A 22,884-nucleotide genomic window follows, 5' to 3' on the forward strand; every position below is an offset into this window, starting at 1 on the left:
CCCCCGGGGAGAACATCTACTTAGAGGCCAACCAGGGTGCAAATAGGTACTGAACAGACACACAGGCTAAGGAACGCCAAGCAATCTATTTTCTAGCTTACTGGCTGTCTCTTGTAGAGGCACACCTATGTCTGTGCCTCAGACACTGAGCACCACAATCATACGCAAATGCTAAAAAAGAGCTGGGAGGTAGAGGGCCACTTAAGTTGGCAGAAAGGAAAGAGTGAATGTATGCTTGATAAGGAAAAGTGAGGGCAAATGAGCAGAAAAGCAGTAAGAAAGTGAGTGGTCACCAAACTCACGTACAAGATGTTAACAGAAGTTTTTGAATGGCCAGGACTCTTTCTTCATATACATTTACTGGAATTTTCATAACAGGTAGCCTAAACCTCGGGCCTTTGAAAAAAACTGAGCTTTAAAAGAAAGCCATCAGAATATTTTAAAGAGTAAATATGAAAGGTTCAAAGAAAGTTTAAAGAACAAATATTTTTAGCTCAAAGTAGAGAAGACTCAGGAATAGCTTAGATGACTCCCTGCAAAGACAGAAAGGATTATGCAAAAAAGGGGTGACCATATGTTCACTATCTCTAGTGATGAATAAAATGAAAGGAAATGGGCTCCGTTGTAGTGGAAGAGGCTCATTTTAACACTGTAATGGCTATTAAAAATAGAGACAATTTGCGAAGGAACATTACGGAATGTCTTTCTCTGGAAATCTTCAAAAATAGACAACATCCACTTTTCTAAGTGTGTCAGAGGAATCCTATTCCCAGGGCACATCTGAGACTCTGCTGTGCTGTTTGTTACTCAGCGTCCACCAAGGGCATGATCCATGAGGGGCTCAGCTGCTCTCTTAGGATAGATAGGAAGTGAGCAGACAGTGATGACCAGTCTAGTCCAGAGACCACAAATCTGCATTCCCTTTGGCTCTGTGTAGAAACGGCTGTGTGTCAAAAATAAACTCAAAATGGATTAAAGATCTAAACATAAGACCAGAAACTATAAAACTCCTAGAGGAGAACATAGGCAAAACACTCTCCGACATACATCACAGCAGGATCCTCTATGACCCACCTCCCAGAATATTGGAAATAAAAGCAAAAATAAACAAATGGGACCTAATTAAACTTAAAAGCTTCTGCACAACAAAGGAAACTATAAGTAAGGTGAAAAGACAGCCTTCAGAATGGGAGAAAATAATAGCAAATGAAGCAACTGACAAACAACTAATCTCAAAAATATACAAGCAACTCCTACAGCTCAATTCCAGAAAAATAAATGACCCAATCAAAAAATGGGCCAAAGAACTAAATAGACATTTCTCCAAAGAAGACATACAGATGGCTAACAAACACATGAAAAGATGCTCAACATCACTCATTATCAGAGAAATGCAAATCAAAACCACTATGAGGTACCATTTCACGCCAGTCAGAATGGCTGCGATCCAAAAGTCTACAAGCAATAAATGCTGGAGAGGGTGTGGAGAAAAGGGAACCCTCTTACACTGTTGGTGGGAATGCAAACTAGTACAGCCACTATGGAGAACAGTGTGGAGATTCCTTAAAAAACTGGAAATAGAACTGCCTTATGATCCAGCAATCCCACTGCTGGGCATACACACTGAGGAAACCAGAATTAAAAGAGACACGTGTACCCCAATGTTCATCGCAGCACTGTTTATAATAGCCAGGACATGGAAGCAACCTAGATGTCCATCAGCAGATGAATGGATAAGAAAGCTGTGGTACATATACACAATGGAGTATTACTCAGCCATTAAAAAGAATACATTTGAATCAGTTCTAATGAGGTGGATGAAACTGGAGCCTATTATACAGAGTGAAGTAAGCCAGAAAGAAAAACACCAATACAGTATACTAACGCATATATATGGAATTTAGAAAGATGGTAACAATAACCCTGTATATGAGACAGCAAAAGAGACACTGATGTATAGAACAGTCTTTTGGACTCTGTGGGAGAGGGAGAGGGTGGGATGATTTGGGAGAATGGCATTGAAATACGTATAATATCATATATGGAACGAGTCGCCAGTCCAGGTTCGATGCATGATACTGGATGCTTGGGGCTGGTGCACTGGGACGACCCGGAGGGATGGTATGGGGAGCGAGGAGGGAGGAGGGTTCAGGATGGGGAACACATGTATACCTGCGGCAGATTCATTTCAATGTTTGGCAAAACCAATACAATATTGTAAAGTTTAAAAATAAAATAAAATTAAAAAAAAAAAGAAAGAAACGGCTGTGTGTAGAGTCCCACCGTGTGGGTTACCTGGAATTCAGATATGTGGGAGAGAGGAAAGACATGAAGAGGCCAGGCTTGCCTAAGGTGTGACAGCTAATAGATGCACTTAGAATGAAAAGGAAAAGTTTCTCTCTGTAAGAGATGATTACAGGTAGAAAACACCTGAATTTCCAGGTTGTCTATGAAAAACAGAATCTGTTGAACTGAAAACTGCAATGATTTGAAGACCATCAGTGCCTCATTGCAGACAAACAGAACAGGGCACGTAGTTCTCCCAGCTCAAGGCAGGGCCACAGTAGAGAAGCTTCTCCTTTTGCTAGCGGAAGCACAGGTGACAACTTTCTTAGAGGTGAGAGAAGCAGGCAAACCTATTGAATTCTCTAGTTTCCAGGATTCCATGAAAATCACTGTAGGGCTGCGCTAAATACTGAGTAAAATCCTAACTAGAACCAACAGCGCTCTGGTCTTAAGGCACAGAGCCTCAGGCAGCAGCCAACAGCACAGGAGGTGTAGATGGGGCTGCAGAACTAGGGCACGTGGCCTTGGCGTCTTCAGTGACCCCTGAAGAGAAGCCATCACCAAGGCAGCACTTAACACATGATATGCTCCGACAGGAAACGAATTCTTCAGCTGCATTTCTAGCAGTTATCAAAACTTTATGTTAGGGTGAGCCTGGATGGGAGGGGAGTTTGGGGAGAATGGATACATGTATACGTGTGGCTGAGTCCCTTTGCTGTCCACCTGAAACTATCATAACTTTGTTAATTAGTTATACTCCAATATAAAATAGTTAAAAAGAAATAGAATTACTTCCAAGCAACAACCACACAAAAAAGTTTGTTAGAGAGTTCCCTGGCAGTCCAGTGGTTAGGACTCAGAGCTTTCACTGTCGGTGCTTGTATACTAAGTTGCTTTGGTCGTGTCCAACTCTTTGCAACCCTATGGACTGTAGCCCTCCGGGCTCTTCTGTCCATAGGATTCTCCAGGAAAGAATACTGGAGTGGGATGCCATGCCCTTCCTCAGTGGATCTTCCTGACCCAGGGATTGAACCCGTGTCTCCTGTGGCTCCTGCATTGCAGGCAGATTCTTTACTGCTGAACCACCGGGGAGGCCCAACCTGCTGGGCCTCAGGGCCCATATAAGCTCAGACCCTATAAGCTGCCCAGCTTAGCACTCCCTTAAAAATATTTGTGTTAAACCATTTCACAATGATTCTCACCTAAAGAACAAGCGCCATGATGGAGCCCTAACAAAATCCAAAAGCCTCTAAAACAGGGTTTGCATTGTACCCTAAGCCCCAGAAGCAGAGAGTTCATTATGACCCATTTCTTATCTTTGAAAATCACTGCTAAAACCACAGTTCTTGATGCAATAGAGGGCATGCCTCAGGTGTGCTACAGCAGAAAAGAAATTGAGAAACAGCATTATCTACAGAATTTCTACAGATGGGCAGGAATCATATTAGAAATGAATGCCAAAGGGACTTTTCTTTAAAGCTGTGTTTACATAGCAACGCGACAAATATAAAAATAGCGGCATTTCCTAAGGATGTTTTATTCACACTTTACAAAAGACTGAGAGAAGGTCAATCATCACCAATATTATTCTTCTTCTGCTCTTGCTATTATCAGGGTGCCTTGGAAGTACTGATGGGGATGCTGAGGGGTGCCAAAACCACCGTGGAGGCCCAGTGCCCCTCATCTCCGGTCTCGTGATTGGCTGGACCAAGGAGGGCAATCTGCAGCCTTGGACAGAGTTTCCTTCTGTGCAGAACTAAATGGCCCTCATCATCATCAAATAAACAACTCTAACAACACCAGTACTGCAGTCCAGACACCCCAGATGGTAGCTTAATCGCCTGAAAGAATTAATAGTGCACCTCTAAGCACATTATTCACCCAGAGAATAGTTTAGGCAATGGAAAGAATCTGGCCCATTATACCCCACACAATTGCTAAATAATATGCAATCACAGAAATGAAGCATGGCATATGGTAATCTCTCCACTATATTGAGATTCATTGTAATAAAAGTGCTGTTCAAAACCCCCATGTAGAAACTGGAAAGGCATACCTTTCTTTTCTGGGAGAAACATGACAATAAGACAAGCCAGTCCTCCGAGGCACAGAAATGCTGCCAACGTCCGCTTCCGACCAAACCTAAATAAAACAGAGAAGTTCACGTCTCTCTAGAGAAACTTACACATTCATTTCCTCCATCCTCCAACCTTCCTTTTTAAATGTCCCCACGTTTATTACATGTTCATCTTTTCTTAAGGAGTGGGTAGCAAATGTGACTGACCAAGACATGACTTAAGTAACCATCACAAAGCAAAGGAAAACCACCTGGATGGCAGGATTAAATGATGTGTGTGGGACAAGAACAGAGAACGATTCCATCTACTTTTGTGAGTGCTTACTATGTTCTAGGCACTATCGGAAATGTTTTCTGTCTCTATCATCTTTCTTAATGCTAATAATCAACCTTTAAGACATGTGCTTAAGGGTTCTCCATCTTCTAGAGAAGAAAACTGAAACATGGAGAATTTTAGCTCATTTATTCATTTTCTGGTTATTTGTATCTTAAGCAGTTAAAATTTTATACACCTCTTTCTTAAAAAGACAAACAGAAGGAAATTTCTTGTTAGTGTACCAGAATTAAATGAAATTCATTGCACACTTTCTTGGGAGAAATAATTTTCAAATAAGAGCTCTAGACTTGAAAGAAAGATAAGAACAATCACAAGCCTTCCTTTACTAGGCAATATGCTAGGTCCTCTGTGAGGCGCTTCAATGTTATTCGGTACTTTTATGATAATTTTTCCAGGGGACTTTCATAATCCCTGGTTTAAGGATAAATACATCAAGGAACGTAACTTCTCAAAGTCATTAAATTAACACATGGCTAAGATAGGTCTGCCTGACCCCCAATGTGGCGCTCCTTCCCTCTGCCTCAGGTTTTAATCCTGACTCCAGTGGTGGTGGCTGGGGGACAGGGAAGGATGCTAGTCTCCAGGTTATTGTGCTTAATTTAACAGTCAGTATCCAATGTTTTTCAAATGATAGGCATCATTCAAGGCAGGCATTAGGGATTCAAAGACATACAGGACACCCCATGGACTATGTCCTCGTGACACTGTATGTGGTCATCAGAGGGGGGCACAGGAAGCTACAACAGGAAGAACACCTGAGGGGTGTCTGGCCCCCCGAGGATGCTGGGACAGATTTCTGAATAAGTCCCCTGACTCAGCCCTTGGACCATGATGTGAGTACACTCAGGCATGAAGAGAGGGGTCAGCAGAGGCAACTGGGCCCAATCCCCAAAGAAAAGCCCTTCAATTGAATGGAATCTAAAACTGCCCTTTAAAATAAGCTGACCTCAATACCCACAATGACAGCATCCAGTGCATGCTAAAGGAATGCTGTTTTTTTTTTTTTTTTAATAAAAATGATGACTTCTAGAAAATGATAAATGGTATAAGCCAATTGATTTCTAGCTCACAATTTCCAACTGCCCTGGTCAGCGGTTCAGTAATAGAAGGAATCGGAGAAAGCCAAGGAATGAGTGCTCTATAAAAGAACTTTTAAAAAATATTTCAAAACTGTGCTCACTGATTATGATTGGCAAAAGCAGGATCTACTCTTCCCATCAACAAAGTCCGGTGGGACTTAAAAGGAAAGAAAAGTCTTTCTCATTCCTCTAGTTCTTTGTCTTATGTGAGAGCTTCTAAATGACCATGAGTGGGTCATGAAATTCTAATTGGGTCATGGAGTTCTATGTATGTCGAGCTGATATTCCCATTTGGGATGAACGAATTACACACAGCCTGCTCAAAAACAGTCAGGTGGTAACGTCTTTTAATATTGGGTTAAAAATCTATGAAGACCTAAATAGATATTTCTCCAAAGAAGATGTGCGGATGGCCAATCAGCATAGGAAAAGATGCTCAACATTGCTAATTATTAGAGAAATGCAAATAAAAACTACCAGATGTCACCTCCCACCAGCCAGAATGTTCATCATTTAAATTCAACAGATAATAAATGCTGAAGAGGATGTGGAAAAAAGGGAAACTTTTTCTCCATAGCGGCTATACTAATTTACATTCCCACCAGTAGTGTGGAGGGAATGTAAATTGGTATAGCCTCTATGGAGAACAATATAGAGGTTCCTTAAAAAGGTAAAAATAGAGATACCGTATGATCCAGCAATCCCATTCCTGGGCATAAATCCAGAGAAAAACAGAAGATACCCTGCACTCCAATGTTCACCGAAGCACCATTTACAATAGGTAAGACATGGAAGGAACCTAAATGTCCACCAACAGATGAATGGATAAAGATGTGGTACATAAATAAAATGGAATGCTACTCAGGCATAAAAAGGAGTGCAACAATGCCATTTGCAGCAACATGGATGAACCTAGAGATTATCATACTAAGTGAAGTAAAGTCGCTTAGAGAAAGACAAATAGCATGATATCACTTATATGTGCAATCCAAAATATGATACAAATGAACTTATTTATAAAACGTGAACCTAGATATTATCATACTAAGGGAAGCCAGTTACTTCGAGAAAGACAAATATGATACTACTTACATGTGGAATTCAAAAGGTGACACAAATGAACTTATCCACAAAACACAGACATAGAGAACAAACTTATGGTTACCAGAGGGGAAGGGCGGGGAGAGAGACATTAGAGGAGTTTGAGATTGCCAGACACAAACTACTGTATATAAAATAGATCAACAACAAGGTCCTACTGAGAGGGTAACAGGCACGAAAGCTAGGGGTCTCCAATTGGAGGAAATAGGCTGCAAGTGTCAGACGTGTTTTATCGCTCTCTTAAGCGGCAGGAGGAAATAAACTGCAAGTCTCAGATTTTTCCCTTCTCTATACAAAATTAAAAGGAGGTTTCTCTTAAAATTCTGTGTTGCCATGATGACACCTGGTTCCACCTGAACTTAACTTTTCTCAAACCTTGAGCTAACCTGTGCGTTTTTCTTATGTAAATGTTTTTCTTAAGCTATGTTAATGAACTATGAATTTACCCTAGAGTCTGTCTTTCTTCAAGTCCTGCATAAGACTCAGAACCAATAAGGGCTCAACAAACCAGTATGTTTTACTCATACAATTATTCTCCTAATCTATGTTAATGACACTATATATTTGCTTGGAAACCTGCCTTTCTTCAAGATTCATATCAATCATTTTCTGGCATGGGATGATTCACCTTGGCGTAGTCAATAAAGCAGAAGTAGATGTTTTTCTGGAACTCTCTTGCTTTTTCAATGATCCAATGGATGTTGGCAATTGGATCTCTGGTTCCTCTCCCTTTTCTAAATCCAGCTTGAAGTTCATGGTTCACATACTGTTGAAGCCTGGCTTGGAGAATTTTAAACATTACTTTGCTAGCATGTGAGATGAGTACAACTGTGCGGTAGCTTAAACATTCTTTGGCATTGCCCTTCTTTGGAACTGGGATGAAACTGACCTTTTCCAGTTCTGTGACCACTGCTGAGTTTTCCAAATTTCCTGGCATATTGAGTACAGCACTTTCACAGCATCATGTTTTAGGATTTGAAATAGTTTAACTGGAATTTCATCACCTCCACTAGCTTTGTTCATAGTGATGCTTCCTAAGGCCCACTTGACTTCGCATTCCAGGATGTCTGGCTCTAGGTGAGTGATCACACCATCGTGGTTATCTGATTCATGAAGATGTTTTTGGGTAGTTCTTCTGTGTATTGTTGCCACCTCTTCTTAATATCTTCTGCTTCTGTTAGGTCCATACCATTTCTGTCCTTTATTGTGCCCATCTTTGCATGAAATGTTCCCCTGGTATCTCTAATTTTCTTGAAGAGATCTCTAGTCTTTCCCATTCTATTGTTTTCCTCTATTTCTTTGTACTGATCACTGAGGAAAGCTTTCTTATCTTTCCTTGATATTCTTTGGAATTCTGTGTTCAAATGGGTATATCTTTCCTTTTCTCTTTTGCCTTTTGCTTCTCTTCTTTTCTCAGCTATTTGTAAGGCCTCCTCAGACAACCATGTTGCCTTTTGCGTTTCTTTTTCTTGGGGATGGTCTTGATCACTGCCTCCTCTACAATGTCATGAACTTCCATCCATAGTTCTTCAGGCACTCTATCAGATCTAATCCCTTGAATCTATTTGTCACTTTCACTGTATAATCATAAGGGATTTGATTTAGGTCATACCTGAATGGTCTAGTGGTTTTCCCTACTCTCTTCAATTTAAATCTGAATTTGGCAATAAGGAGTTCATGATCTCAGCCACAGTCAGCTCCCAGTATTGCTTTTGCTGACTGTATAGAGCTTCTCCATCTTTGGCTGCAAAGAATATACTCAATCTGATTTCAGTGTCGATCATCTGGTGATGTCCATGTGTAGAGTCTTCTCTTGTGTTGTTGGAAGAGGGTGTTTGCTATGACCAGTGTGTTCTCTTGGCAAAACTCTGTTACCTTTGACCTGCTTTGTTTTGTACTCCAAGGCCAAATTTGCCTGTTACTCCAGGTGTTTCTTGACTTCCTATTTTTGCATTCCAGTCCCCTATAATGAAAAGGACATCTTTTTCGGATGTTAGTTCTAAAAGGTCTTGTAGGTCTTCATAGAACTGTTCAACTTCAGCTTCTTCAGCGTTACTGGTTGGGGCATAGACTTGGATTACTGTGATATTGAATGGTTTGCCTTGGAAACGAACAGAGATCATTCTGTCATTTTTGAGACTGCATCCAAGTACTGCATTTTGGACTCTTTTGTTGACTATGATGGCTACTCCATTTCTTCCAAGGGATTCTTGCTCACAGTAGTAGATATAACGGTCATCTGAGTTAAATTCTCCCATTCCAGTCCATTTTAGTTCACCAATTCCTAAAATGTCGATGTCCACTCTGCCATCTCCTGTTTGATCACTTACAATTTGCCTTGATTCATGGACCTAAGATTCCAGGTTCCTATGCAATATTGCTGTTTATAGCATCAGACTTTACTTCCATCACCAGTCACATCCATAACTAGGTATTGTTTTTGCTTTGGCTCTGTCTCTTCTTTCTGGAGTTATTTCTCCACTGATCTCCAGTAGCATACTGGGCATGTACCGACCTGAGGAGTTCATCTTTCAGTGTATCAGAAAAACATCTAAGTGTAAGTAAGTAAGTGTTAGTCGCTCAGTCGTGCCCGACTCTTTGCGACCCCATGGACTGCAGCCCACCAGGCTCCTCTGTACATGAGATTTTCCAGGCAAGGATACTGAAGTGTGTTGCCATTTCCTTCTCCAGGGGATCTTCTCAACCCAGGGATCGAACCAGGGGGTCTCCTGCACTGAAGGCAGATTCTTTACCAACTGAGCTATACTTTATTGACTACTACAATCACAACAAACTGTGGAAAATTCTTGAAGATATGGGAACACCAGACCACCTGACCTGCCTCCTGAGAAATCTGTATGCAGGTCAAGAAGCAACAGTTAGAACTGGACATGGAACAGACTGATTCCAAACCAGGAAAGGAGTACATCAAGGCTGTATATTGTCACCCTACTTATTTAACTCATATGCAGAATACATCATGTGAAATGCCGGGCTAGATGAAGCACAAGCTGGGATCAAGATTTCTCAGATATGCAGATGGCCCCACCCTTATGGCAGAAAGTGAAGAAGAACTAAAGAGCCTCTTGATGAAAGTTAAAGAGGAGAGTGAAAATGCTGGCTTAAAACTCAACATTCAGAAAACTAAGAGCATGGCATCTGGTCCCATTACTTCATGGCAGATAGATGGGGAAACAATGGAAACAGTGACAGACTTTATTTTTCTAGGCTCCAAAACCACTGCAGATGGTGACTGCAGCCATGAAATTAAAAGACACTTGCTCCTTGGAAGAAAAGTTATGACCAACCTAGGCAGCATATTAAAAAGCAGAGACATTACTTTGCCAACAAAGGTCCATCTAGTCAAAGATATGGTTTTTCAATAGTCATGTATGGATGTGAAAGTTGGAGTATAAAGTAAGCTGAGTGCCAAAGAATTGATGCTTTTGAACTGTGGTGTTGGAGAAAACTCTTGAGAGTTCCTTGGACTACAAGGAGATCAAACCAATCAATCCCAAAGTAAATCAGTCCTGAATAGTCATTGGAAGGACTGATGCTGAAGCTGAAACTCCAATACTTTGATCACCTGATGTGAAGAACTGACTCACTGGAAAAGACCCTGACGCTGGGCAAGATTGAAGGCAGGAGAAGGGGACAACAGAGGAAGAGATGGTTGGATGGCATCACCGACTCGATGGACATGAGTGTGAGTAAGCTTTGGACATTGGTGATGGACAGGGAAGCCTGGCGTGCTGCAGTCCATGGGGTCACAAAGAGTTGGACACGACTGAGGGACTGAAGTGAACTGCCTCACCTTGTGCCAATGTTATCTCAAAATGCATGTTGTGGGTGAGGGACCTGGCACCACTCTGAGTTTTGAGACATTTCCTTTCTCTAATTAGCAGCCTGCTGATATAACATACTGCTAAAGGCTAGCAGGTGGGGAACTCTTTCTGCCCTCTTCTGATGTCTATGTCAGAAGCTTTGTCTTATCTCTTTTATACTTTAATAAAACTTTATCACACAAAAGTTCTGAGCGATCAAGCCTCGTCACTGGCCCCAGACTGAATTCCTCTCCTCCAGAGGCCAAGAATCCTGGTGTCTTTCATGGCTCAGCAACAACTTTTCACTATTGTATGGCACATGGAACTATATTCAATATCTTGTAATAAACTATAATGGAAAAAGTTATGAAAAAGAATATATATATATATGTATAACTGAGCTGCTTTGCTATACACCAAAAACTAACACAACACTGTAAATCAACTATACTTCAATTGAAAAAAAAATCTACACAATAACTCATAAACTTGAAACCCAAGGAATAACGCACTAAATAATGAATTCTCAATGTGTCTGGTCTGAAAAGAATTCTGATCATCACGGAATACTTAGCAGATACTGCATATGGACAACAACAGGAACATTTGGGTGTTTATGCATGTTAGTGTATGTGTCCTCTACACGGTACATTTCATATCCACCCATACTCACCATCTTTGGTTAATCAAGTAGATGCAGACAGGGTAAGATGGAATCTCTATGAGGCCGGACAGGGCTAAGTTGGCATAAATGTTTCCACCTAGATCACCTGCACTCAGAGTGAGGCCATAATACACCAAGCTGCACACGAACCTGCAATTGGGGGTGAAAGACAAGAAAGACAATGGGAAAGTCCATAAGCATTTGTCAGAAAAAATTAAAACACTGGTTCAAATAATGCCCTCTGTCTCAAAGAGTAAGTTTGACTCCCTCATTAGGCTTTCTATCCTAATATAATTTCTATACTAGGACAAAATAAAAATAAAATAAAGGGGCCTTGGAAATGTTGTGAGCTACGTCTAGATGCTCTATAAAGCAAACGAGTGGCCAGGCCCTGACAGAGAAGATGTCATTAGTGCCCTCATTACACACTTCTGCATTTATTAGGAGACAATGACTCTATTTTAAATTTATTTAATTCAACTATTTATAAACACTTGCCCTAAGCAGTCACTGTGATATTATGAAAATGACTCTACAAAAGAACTCCTAAGGACAGGCCAACAGGGGATGGTGTTGAGAACACATGCTAATAAGTGCCTGAGTCACCAGTGGGTGGCCTGCTGGCCAGAGTAACAGGGACTCTAACACCTGGCCATAGTCTCAACCCCTCCTGGCATTCAGCAGGTGCATATGCTGCAGACAGCCACAACAGGTAAGAGAAGACGAGGCCATGGCAGAGGCAAGCTCCTCTAGGACTATCAAAGCCCGGTACTGATTTCTGCGCAGCTTTGCCGAAACATCGAGGCAGCACCCCTTGCGTGGCAGATATTGTGCCAGGCATGGAGCCTATGTCTTACAGCCCAGAAGCTACACTGGAGAAAAGGCCATCCTGAAACTCCAAACTGGGGAGTAACAGGAACTTCTTCCAGAGTGAAGGGAATACAGCACTCTCTGCTTATCCACAGGGGATACGTTCTAAGACTCCTGGTGGATGCCTGAAACCATCGATAGGATCAAATCCTTTATGTACTATTTTTTGCCCTAGACAGCCATCCCTATAATAAGGTTTAACTTCTATATTAGGCCTCGTAATAGAACATATGAATTGCTGGCATCGCTACTCTTATGCTTTGGGGTCATTACTAAGTAAAATAAGGGTGATGTGAACACAAGCCCTGGGATACGGATAGTCGATCTGATAAGTAAGACAATGTAAGTGACTAATAAGCAGGATATGCTGGACAAGGAGATGATTCATGTCTTAGGTGGGATGGAGTGGGAGGGAACGAGATTTCATCATACACTTAGAATGTCATGCAATTTAAAAACTTATGAGTTGTTACTTTCTGGAATTTTTCATTTAATATTTTCAGACTGCAGCTGACCTCAGGTAATTGAAAACCACAGAGAGCAAAACCTTTTGTGCCTAGGAAACTGCATTATTAAAAATAAAACAAACTAGAACAGAACGTAAATAAACCCTGAAACTAGGCTTCGTTAAACATGAATGCATTTTGTAAACCAAAAATTTCTATACAACAGTAAAACACTTGGGTTTTGGAAATTCATTAGTTTTTATGTTTATACAGTTCATTTTGACAAGTGTTAATTACGAGGAAACTCCCAGTTGCATCTCTTTTCCTTAGAAAAAGTCCAATAAGCTACAACTATGAAGAGATCAACAGGAAAGGGAAAGCGTTCTTTCCATCTCTGCCAAAAAAGCAGAGTGGGCCAAGCGCCCCAGGTTATTATTACGAATGGGCCACAGGAACCAGGGAGAGGGAAGGTTACAAATGGGCCACAGGAACCAGGGAGAGGGAAGGCAGGGAGAGCGGTCCCCGGAGACGGCCTGCTTAGTGACTCATCCCTCTCTGGCAAATGAGCTCCGGCAGCAGCTACTTCCCATTACTTCGTCCTAGGTGGAGCTGTCATTCATAAACTATGGATGACGAGCAGAGTCACAGCTGGGGCATCACGGGTAAGGATGCAAGGCAACAGGGAATTGTCTGGTTTCCCTGCCTGCTAGTACTTTGCTGTGAGCAGCAAGCTGAGCAAACTGAAATATTTTCCTAATTTTTTTTTTCTTCACTCCCCACAGCCTGTGGGATCTCAGTTCCCCAACCAGGGAATGAACCTGTGTCCCCTGCATCGGAAGCACAGGGTTTTAACCACTGGACTGCCAGGGGAATCCCCTTCCTAAAGTATTTTTTAAATCCTTTCCATCTGCAGTAGAGACGAGACCCTCCTCTTACTTAGTGCTATTCCTAATGTATTGTATGTGTTGGTATGTATTTATTCTGCATTTAAAACAGGAGTCCTAGTGAAGAATTCCAGACATAGAAATACACATACATATTTAATTCAGGCTGTGAAGGTAGTAAGAAGGGCACAAACAAACAAAGCCAGTTCGAGACACTAGAGGAGCCTAGCTGGTGGTAAGAGAAAATAGGGAGAACATGCAAGGAAGGCCTCTGGTCCCGAGATGCGGACCCTGCCTACAAATTTCCTTGATGGCAGAGTTGGTCGTTTGGATGCATAATTACAGCTATTAAAATCATTTCAATCCTGTTTATGGGACCCAAACAAAAATTTTAAATGCTTGCATAATATTTAACAGTATACTTAGGGCATCATGAAATTATTATCCCACACTACTGTGGGAAACAGCAAAGGAACAGATGTTAAACACAGAAGCATAATTTCACTCCCCAGTTAAGGCTTCTTCAGTGACAGATCCACAGAAAAGATTTTAGAATTTTATAGCATCTTCAAAAAGAACGGCTCTATGTGGAATGACACTGTCTCTGTTATCATGTGTTTTAACATTCTGAGCCCTGGGGGCAGAAGTTTATTTGAGAAGAGCTCATTTGGCTGTGTAAGACACAAAATAAACAGGAATATTCTCCCTGACTCTGGGTCTAGTTTGTCTATTTTATTTTTTTATCCCCTGAAGTCTAGAACCCAAAAGTTAATATTCCTGGGGAAAAACCTTAAAAACTGTAAGTAACCCCTAAGAAAGCAGATGCTTCCTTCAAGGCAGAGGGTTTGATTGACTGTCTACATGACATGCAAATGCAGTTTTATGGAGCCTTAAAGTACCTGAACATACTTTGTAAGTATTTCCTTTACAATTGATAGAACCTCAAATTAGTAGCTCCCATGGAAGGACATAGAAATTGGCATACTGAGTGAAGTGAGTCAGACAGAGAAAGATAAATATCATGTGATGTTGCTTATATGTGGAATCAAAAAAAAAAGGGTACAAATAAACTTATCTACAGAACAGAGAGTTACAGATGTAGAAAACAAACTTATGGTTATCAGGGGTAAGGGGGAGAGACAAACTGAGAGACTGGGATTGGCAGATACACAGTGTGTGTGTGTAGGTGGGGGGCTGCTGTGTGTGCTTGAACTCATTTGCTAAGGCATGTCTGACTCTTTGTGACCCTGTGTACTGCAGCCCTCCAGGCTCCTCTGTCCACAGGATTTTCCAGGCAAGAACACTGGAGTGGGTTGCCATGCCCTCCTTCAGGGGATCTTCCCAACCCAGGGATTGAACTTACGTCTCCTGCATTGGCAGGCAGGTTCTATACCACTACCACCACCTGGAAGCCCCCATACATACCCTACTACATATAAAATAGATAACTAACAGTCCTGCCCTGTGCTACTGTATAGCACAGGGAACTCTGCTCAAAACCCTATAATGGCCTATATGGGAGAAGAATCTTAAAAAAATGGATATATGTATATGCACGACTGATTCACTTTGCTGCACACCTGAGGCTAACACAACAGTGTAGATCAACTGTATGCCAATAAATATTTTAAATTAATTAATCAATTGATTATTTTAAAAACAGGTTCCCTTACTCCCTGAATCCCCATGCCTCCAAGCTTGTGTCCTTCATTCAACATTTCTTATGTATCCATGATATTCCAGCAGCAAGCTGGCTCAGAGAGCTGGTATGACCTGACCCCTAACCATATAGGTGGTAGCCAGGGTTTGATTGGGTGGGAAAAGAGAATCATGCTATAGAAAACTATCTTTGCAGCTTCTTCTTCTCAATCTACTGTTCTTTTTAGCTTTATATATATATGATTAACTTCAAATAAAATGACTTCCCATGTGAAAAATACAAGTTTCTATGTAGCCTTCTTGCCAAATACATGCAAACCACAGCACATCCATCCTTTAGGCCAGTAAATATGATGTTCGTGTCCAATCCTGGACCAAATTACACTTATGGCACTTTAATGGAATGGATAATATTAAAACACATGGGTACTCTACAAATTCTACATATGGATTATCCATTTTTCCCTTTTCCACAATTTTATTCTTTCAATGGAACCATTTGAACCACTCAGTGCAATCTACATTAATGCTAAGAACATTCTGACGGCAGGTCAGAATTAGCCAAACTAGAAAATCAGGTTTGGAGAGTACTAACCCATTCATTCACTGACTGGCACCGGGGCTTTGAGGCTTTTTTGAGGCTGTCATGTGGCACTCCTAGGACACTCCTAGGATCTCACTGATAGGAGGGATAACAGCTCACTTGTTGAGTCAGTGAGTGGGAATGTTCAATTAGAATGTGCTACCTGCCTGAGGCCAAAACCAAGGGGAGGTGCTTCAAAGCTCTCCTTAGAAACTCTTCTGTCCCTGTTCTGTCTGCTGCTTTCCTTTTTTTTTAAGGAGGAGGGTTGGGGGATTTAGATCCAGCTAGTCAAGGCTATGGTTTTTCCAGTAGTCATGTATAGATGTGAGAGTTGGACTGTGAAGAAAGCTGAGGACTGAGAATTGATCCTTTTGAACTGTGGTGTTGGAGAAGACTCTTGAGAGTCCCTTGGACTGCAAGGAGATCCAACCAGTCCATCCTAAAGGAGATCAGTCCTGGGTGTTCATTGGAAGGATTGATGTTGAAGCTGAAACTCCAATACTTTGGCTACCTGATGCAAAGAGCTGACTCATTTGAAAAGACCCTGATGCTGGGAAAGATTGAGGGCAGGAGGAGAAGGGGATGACAGAGGATGAGATGGTTGGATGGCATGACCGACTCGATGGACATGAGTTTGGGTGAACTCCGGGAGTTGGTGATGGACAGGGAAGCCTGGTGTGCTGTCGCAAAGAGTCAGACACGACTGAGCGACTGAACTGAACTGAACTGGGGGATTTAAAATTTACATTATATACTTCATAAGCAAAGATGTGTTTCTGACATCTATAAGTTCAGTAAACCTCCTGGCAGACACCATTATTTCCTCCTTGAAAGGGAGGATGCTGAGAAAGCTCAGGTGAGTACAATGCCTAAGGGAGGCAGGGAGGGTTGTTTCTTCTGAAAACAATCTCATGCTGAACGCAAGAGTGAAATTTTCTGTAACCCTGAAGAAAGAAGAGACTATCAGTAACCTGGGTTGCGGACCACAGCAGAGCCCTTAGAGAGAATTACCAGATGAACATCAGGGTCAGCGTGTGCCCCAGGAGCACCCGGCGACGGAAGAGGTCCAGGACGCTGCCGGCCTCCTCGCAGCTCCCGCCTGCTGGGCGCGCCAGCGAGAAGCTGCACCTGAGCTGCCGGTTCCTCTTGGCGATGAGGCGCAGAGTGGCTTCAGCCTCAAGCAGCCGACCCTGGGAGTATAACCAACGAGGGGATTCAGGAATGGATCTGAAAGAGACGTCATCAGAGGCTGTATATTCGTACAGGTACATACGCACCGGAAGGAAACAGATCCCCCACGCAGGACATGGTCCCCAGACCACAAGTGGATTCCATGTTAGGGTTAAAGCTTGACTCTCCCAATGACAAGTGGAAGGGAGAGGGCTACAGAGGGCAGCTGTCAACAGCTGCCAACATTAATAATGGCCTCTTTTATGACTGGAAACCAAAAACATGCTTCCAAAGCTGCAGTGAAAAAAGCAGACTATGCGTTTACTTTTTTTTACTTATTTTTAATTGAAGGAAAATTGCTTTACAGTATTGTGTTGGTTTCTACTAAGCATCAACATGATGCATTTACTTTTCAGCAAATTTTAATATATAAATAGCAATTTATAATTTATAAATCATATAAATAATATATAAACAGTAATACAATACTGAGTAATTCTTCATAAAACATGCATCAGAGATGAGACTCCAAATCATGGTCAAGTGTTGTTAGAATAATATTAATAAACATAATACAGAGTTTTTAAAGTTCTGAAAAAGCCTCACAAAGATTAAAATCTCTATTATACATCAGAAGAGAATTTTTAAAGTGTTTTTAACATAGTGATGCTATTTAAAAGGTAGAGATTATTTGAAGACTACATATAAAAATGAAAAAGAAGTGATCACATTTTAGCAGCTTTAGAGCTTTTAAAGCTTTAATATTTTCCAGTCAGCTGACACACTCACTTTAATATGTCCTGAGGATATTTCCTGATCTCCCAAGTCCTTCAAGAAACAAAGCTTATTTTCTGGTTAACTTTCATTTCCAAAAAATAACAGTTGTTTCTCACTATAGCAACAAAGTATCGAACATTTCTGTTGCCACAGCTCTCTTTCATCAGTTTCAAGACAGGTATTATGCATCTTTTCTCCTCTTCACAGTTCTGCATATTTTTAGGGGACCTTTCAAAACCAACTGGTGGCAGGAACATGGACACCTTGTTTATAAAACACAGCATCAAACCTTTTGATCTAGTTTGATATTATTTGACTAAAATGAAACCTGTATGCATTTACTTTTCTTTGATGTACTTGTTTTTAATTGAAGGATATTTAAAGTGCCTTTTAGAACTCTCCCTGCCTTTCAGTAAGGAGAGCGAAGGGCAGCAAACACCACACAGTTTGTGACTTCATGGAGAGCCAGTTCCTCAATAACCATGTGAGCGCTTTCATTTTGCATGAGCGATGTAATAGGCACTGAGAGGAGAGACAATGGAAACAAAAAAAGGCAGGCATTTTCCCAGGAGTTCTGCTAGGGAGAGAGACTATTCAGGCACAACATTTGGTTATCAACAAAAGCAGGAATAAAGGCTTCTATAACCCCCTGAAAAAATTCTTTTATTCACCTTTTCACTGCTATCTGATTATTGTTACTAATACACAAGTAAATAATCAAGTAAAATGCCATTTGATTGGAAGTTAGGCCAGCCGATGATTATCATCTGATCAACTGGTCCTATCCACAGGGCCATATATGAGGTACAATGTAAAACTATCTGATCAAGCCTACTACTACTACTACTACTAAGTCGCTTCAGTCGTGTCCGACTCTGTGTGACCCCACAGACAGCAGCCCACCAGGCTCTGCTGTCCCTGGGATTCTCCAGGCAAGAACACTGGAGTGGGTTGCCATTTCCTTCTCCAATGCATGAAAGTGAAAAGTGAAAGTGAAGTCGCTCAGTCGTGTCCGACTCTTCGCAACCCCATGGACGGCAGCCTACCAGGCTCCTCTGTCCATGGGATTTTCCAGGCAAGAGTACTGGAGTGGGTTGCCATTGCCTTCTGGTGATCAAGCCTAAATACAAATAAAAAGAACATAAGACTGGTGGGGTGATATGGAGAGTATACGTGGGATAGAAATATAACTGAAATAACAGAAAATCTATTATAGTAAAAATTAAAACTGAGGAGGACGAGAGGAGTGGAAAAGGACCAACAAGGAGATAGTAACACATTGGCAGTCACTATTATTATATCTTTGACTAATTTATTTCCCCCCTTCCTATTAAGGTTCTCTGTGTTTTCAGAATTGTTTATAAGCAATAAAGTCACTTTTAAAACTTTGTAAATCATGTTTAAAGATGGTATTTGAGAGATACTCAGGTTTTAGAAATTTGACTCTGTGTTAATAAAATTATTTCTACTTGGATTTATCTGGGTGATTTAAACATAGGACCTGATATTTCTCCACATTTTGAGAAGCCGATAAGCTTCTCAATAACAAAGCCCCACCCAGTTGCCAATGGACAGTTTTAGGAATATGAGTTCTAATGTGAGCTCATTATTTCCACAAAACAGCAGGGCATGTTTCTAAAAGGAAAAGGAGGCCCTTGAATATGCTGCCCTCTACACAGTGTCCTGATCACTTTTAGAAGCTATATTGCTAATTTAACACTGAGGCCTCTGCTTGAAAATGTCCTGTGTATTTCTTTCAAGGTGCCCTTTTTAAATTAAGGGGGCACTGATTTCTAAAATAAAACTGTTCTAATTCAAGTATTGTAAAAACGAGGAATTTTCTAGCTAAGTAACAAGGTCTCTAGTAAAACAAAAAAGGTATGTCTCTAAAATGACATGACTGTTTCTGATGTTGCTGACAGTTAATGAAGGCTAATTCTAAAGGTTTTTGTGCCAACATCTGTCCAATGGACAGGAGGCATCTGGTCTATGGAAGGGCCCCGGGCTTTGGTGCTGGGAAATGCAGCTGAGCAAAGAGCTGGGGCTGTTCAGAGCTCGTTTTATAGAGGTTAGGCTCCGTGTGAGGCAGAAGTAAGGGACCACTGGAAGGGCGCCAAGTAAGTACTGCAGAATTCAGACAAGAAAGTGAATGATTGGTATCTGACCAGGAAAAGCTTGGAGCGGGTGGCTTTTAAGCAAACTGGGAAGGCTACTAATAAATAAGAGAAATAGCGAGAAGGGCACTGAAGGAGCTGGCCATAGCACTGAGTGGGAGGCACCAGGGCAGACCAGCCTAAGGGGTAAACCGGAACAGTGAGCAGCCTAGTATGCTGATGGGAACACAAGATGGGGTAGGGGATAAACTGGAGGCTGACTGCAGCAAACCTTACTTTCCAGGCTTGATGGTATAGAGTGATTTTACGTCCTTTCTTCCGTTTCCCATTTTTCACGACCAGAATTAATCTCTCATCAAGTCAAAGTCCCCACCGACTACTAAGCGGTAACAAACAGAATATACATTCTGAAAACTCAAAGAATGCCTCGGATCAACCAGTGAAGTCACTCTACTATTGAAGGAGGGATGAGAACCAGCCTGGATTAAAAAGTATGCCTGCATGCTCAATCACTCAGTCGTGCTTGACTCTTTGCGACCCCATGGTGTTTGCGTCTCCTGCATTGGCAGGCAGATTCTTTACCAACTGTGCCACCTGGAAAGCTCTATGAAGTAGGCAGTTTATTAAATGTTTAAAAATAAATTCATTTATTTACTAATATGAACAAGAATGCTTATTAATTCAAGGAATACATTTTTTCCCAAAAATTTACAATATACAGCGTAATAATATAAGGCTAGTTTTCCTTTCTAATAAAATTATCTCACTCTAGTTCACATAACTGAATGCATTTCATAAATTTTACCTTTCTAATATAGGTTGGGGGCTTCCCTGGAGGCTCAGTGGTAAAGAATCTGCCTGCTAAGCAGGAGACATGGGTTCGATCCCTGGGTAGGGAAGATTCCCTGGAGAAGGAAATGGCAACCCACTCCAGCATTCTTGCCTGAGAAATCCCATGGACAGAGAAGCCTGCTGGGCTACAGTCCATGAGGTCGCAAAAGAATCAGATATGACTTAGAGACTAAACAACAACATCAATAAATATAGGTTAACTATTTCTATTATATTCGTTTTTGCACTTAACAATTCTCTTGATTTCAAAGAGAGAATGAAAACAGATTTCAGCTCAATCCCCACCAAATCTCAATTAGTAGAACTTATATAAAGAATTACTAAATCGAATTGCTGCCTCAATGAAAATTCTATTACAGGTATCTCACTTTACAGCACAGAAGAAAGCTGGTGCCGCTGGCTGAAAGTTTTATTTATCCAAAAGATTTTGATGTTTTGGATTAAAGGTCTGATATCTAAAGGGAGAAAACCTTTCATAAGCACAGTCAAACTTCTGGAGAAACAGGCCTAAGTTGGTGGCTCATCTTACAGCCTTAAGAGGAGCATGGTGTGATATCTTGCCTTGACCAGGGCATCATCCTTGTACTGCTTTGAATCCATGCACTCTAAGGATTTCTCCCATATCTGAGCATCTTCCCATGTCCACCTGTAGAGGCCCTGAGATGACAGTCATCTGTGGAATGAGGAGGTATCACTATACATTCAACATGCATAGACTGGTCTATAATATCATACTTCGGTCACACCCCTAGCACAGGATCTGATCCAGCCTGAAGATTTTTAAGCTTAAGGCATTAGGTTAAAAAAGAAACTAGTACCCTCCCTTGAGAATTTGAAGGTTAAAATGCAGAGGTTGAGAGGTTACTTTAAACAAGGGATACCTGCATTCTGAATTAATTAAGCATCTCTCTTCCCAGGAGCTGCCAAGCATTGGAGCGCTTGCGGAATTTAGTTCTTCACCAAAGTCAGTTCAGGCAAACTCCTGAAAGGGAATAACGCTGCTCATTGACCCGCATCCTCTTAAGACATTCCTTCTGCTTATTAAATTAAAAGTCTAAGAGGAAAAACTACTTACAAAGATAAGAGAAAGACCACGGTTCCCTGCAGGTTAACCAGTATGGCTAGGGTCCTCCAGGAACGGATGAAGTATCCCAACAGGGCATATTGGGCGATGCCAACTGCGAAGAAGAGGCCACCAATTGACCCTAATTCAGGAAAAGAGACTTGTTACTGGAGAAAGAACCATCTGCAACCCCATTCCAACCCAGGTCAAGGAACCAATCCTTTCTTTCTGAGACGTCAGCAGAAAGAAAAACCTACACAGATATCATCAAGGATCAGATGATAAAACCAGAAGAGAGGCCAGGAGATTAGTGGGAAAGAAGGAAGGACAGATGAAAACTACAAACCGCATGTGGTCAAGATAAATTTTAAGGGCTGCCCAAGTGCTTTCTCATTGATGTTGCACTGACATCTGCCTGAACTTGTGGCTGAGGCCTGGAAATACTGCTTGCTGTGTGGTGGGAGGTTTTTAGGTCACGAGACTATGGCAGTGGTGGGCCTGCATCTCCTTCACAGTGGCTGTCCCTGAAATCCTTGAGTCACAGCCTACTCCCCAGTTCTCATATGGTCCTTCCCCATTTATCACCACCAGACACATGACATTTTACATTTGTTTCTTGTCTTTCTCTTCCAAGTAGAATGTAAGTTCCACAAAGCATGAATTTTTGTCAGCACACTGACAGTACAAACATCAACCACGGGTTGTTAAGATCTTATGATTTTTAAATAAATAACAAATGAGTACAAACCCACCGTGCTGCCCAGTATACTTGCAAACTCTGCGCCTCTGACATGCTTTCTGTAACTGCTACTATTAGTAGTAGAGAGCATCCATCACTATTTATTTATATAACAGCTACTATTGGTTGAGATTTAGACTTTATAAACATTGTCCCATAAAGCCGGTACCACTATTAGCTATCTAGAGACGGAGGAAATAGCTCAGAGAAAGTTAGGTGCTGCGGTCTAAGACATGGGGCTGTAGGGGCCCCACCAGGAGGTGCTGTCCCCCGGTCTGACTGGACAGCCTGCACTCGGTACCGCTCCTGTCCCCTGTCACCCTTCTAGGGAAAGGCCGGCTCCTGTGGGCACCCCACAG

The 22,884-nt window shown here is 41.6% G+C and overlaps 1 protein-coding gene across 3 annotated transcripts in view; it reads right to left on the minus strand.

Moving 5' to 3' along the window:
- SLC22A15 (solute carrier family 22 member 15) overlaps positions 1 to 22,884 on the minus strand; it is a 110,756-nt gene that overhangs the window by 24,680 nt on the left and 63,192 nt on the right. For all 3 annotated transcript variants that reach the window (XR_011565732.1, XM_019956743.2, XM_070785861.1), the window contains exons 5-8: positions 21,799 to 21,928; positions 16,822 to 17,037; positions 11,378 to 11,518; positions 4,343 to 4,428 (exon numbers count right to left, since the gene is read on the minus strand). Coding sequence is in view for 2 of the 3 variants with exons in the window: in XM_019956743.2 (XP_019812302.2) it covers positions 4,343 to 4,428; positions 11,378 to 11,518; positions 16,822 to 17,037; positions 21,799 to 21,928 (573 nt within the window). In the remaining variant the exon portion in view is untranslated. The remainder of the gene's footprint in view (positions 1 to 4,342; positions 4,429 to 11,377; positions 11,519 to 16,821; positions 17,038 to 21,798; positions 21,929 to 22,884) is intronic.

Source organism: Bos indicus, chromosome 3, assembly GCF_029378745.1.
Source record: "Bos indicus isolate NIAB-ARS_2022 breed Sahiwal x Tharparkar chromosome 3, NIAB-ARS_B.indTharparkar_mat_pri_1.0, whole genome shotgun sequence".
NCBI lineage: Eukaryota > Metazoa > Chordata > Mammalia > Artiodactyla > Bovidae > Bos > Bos indicus.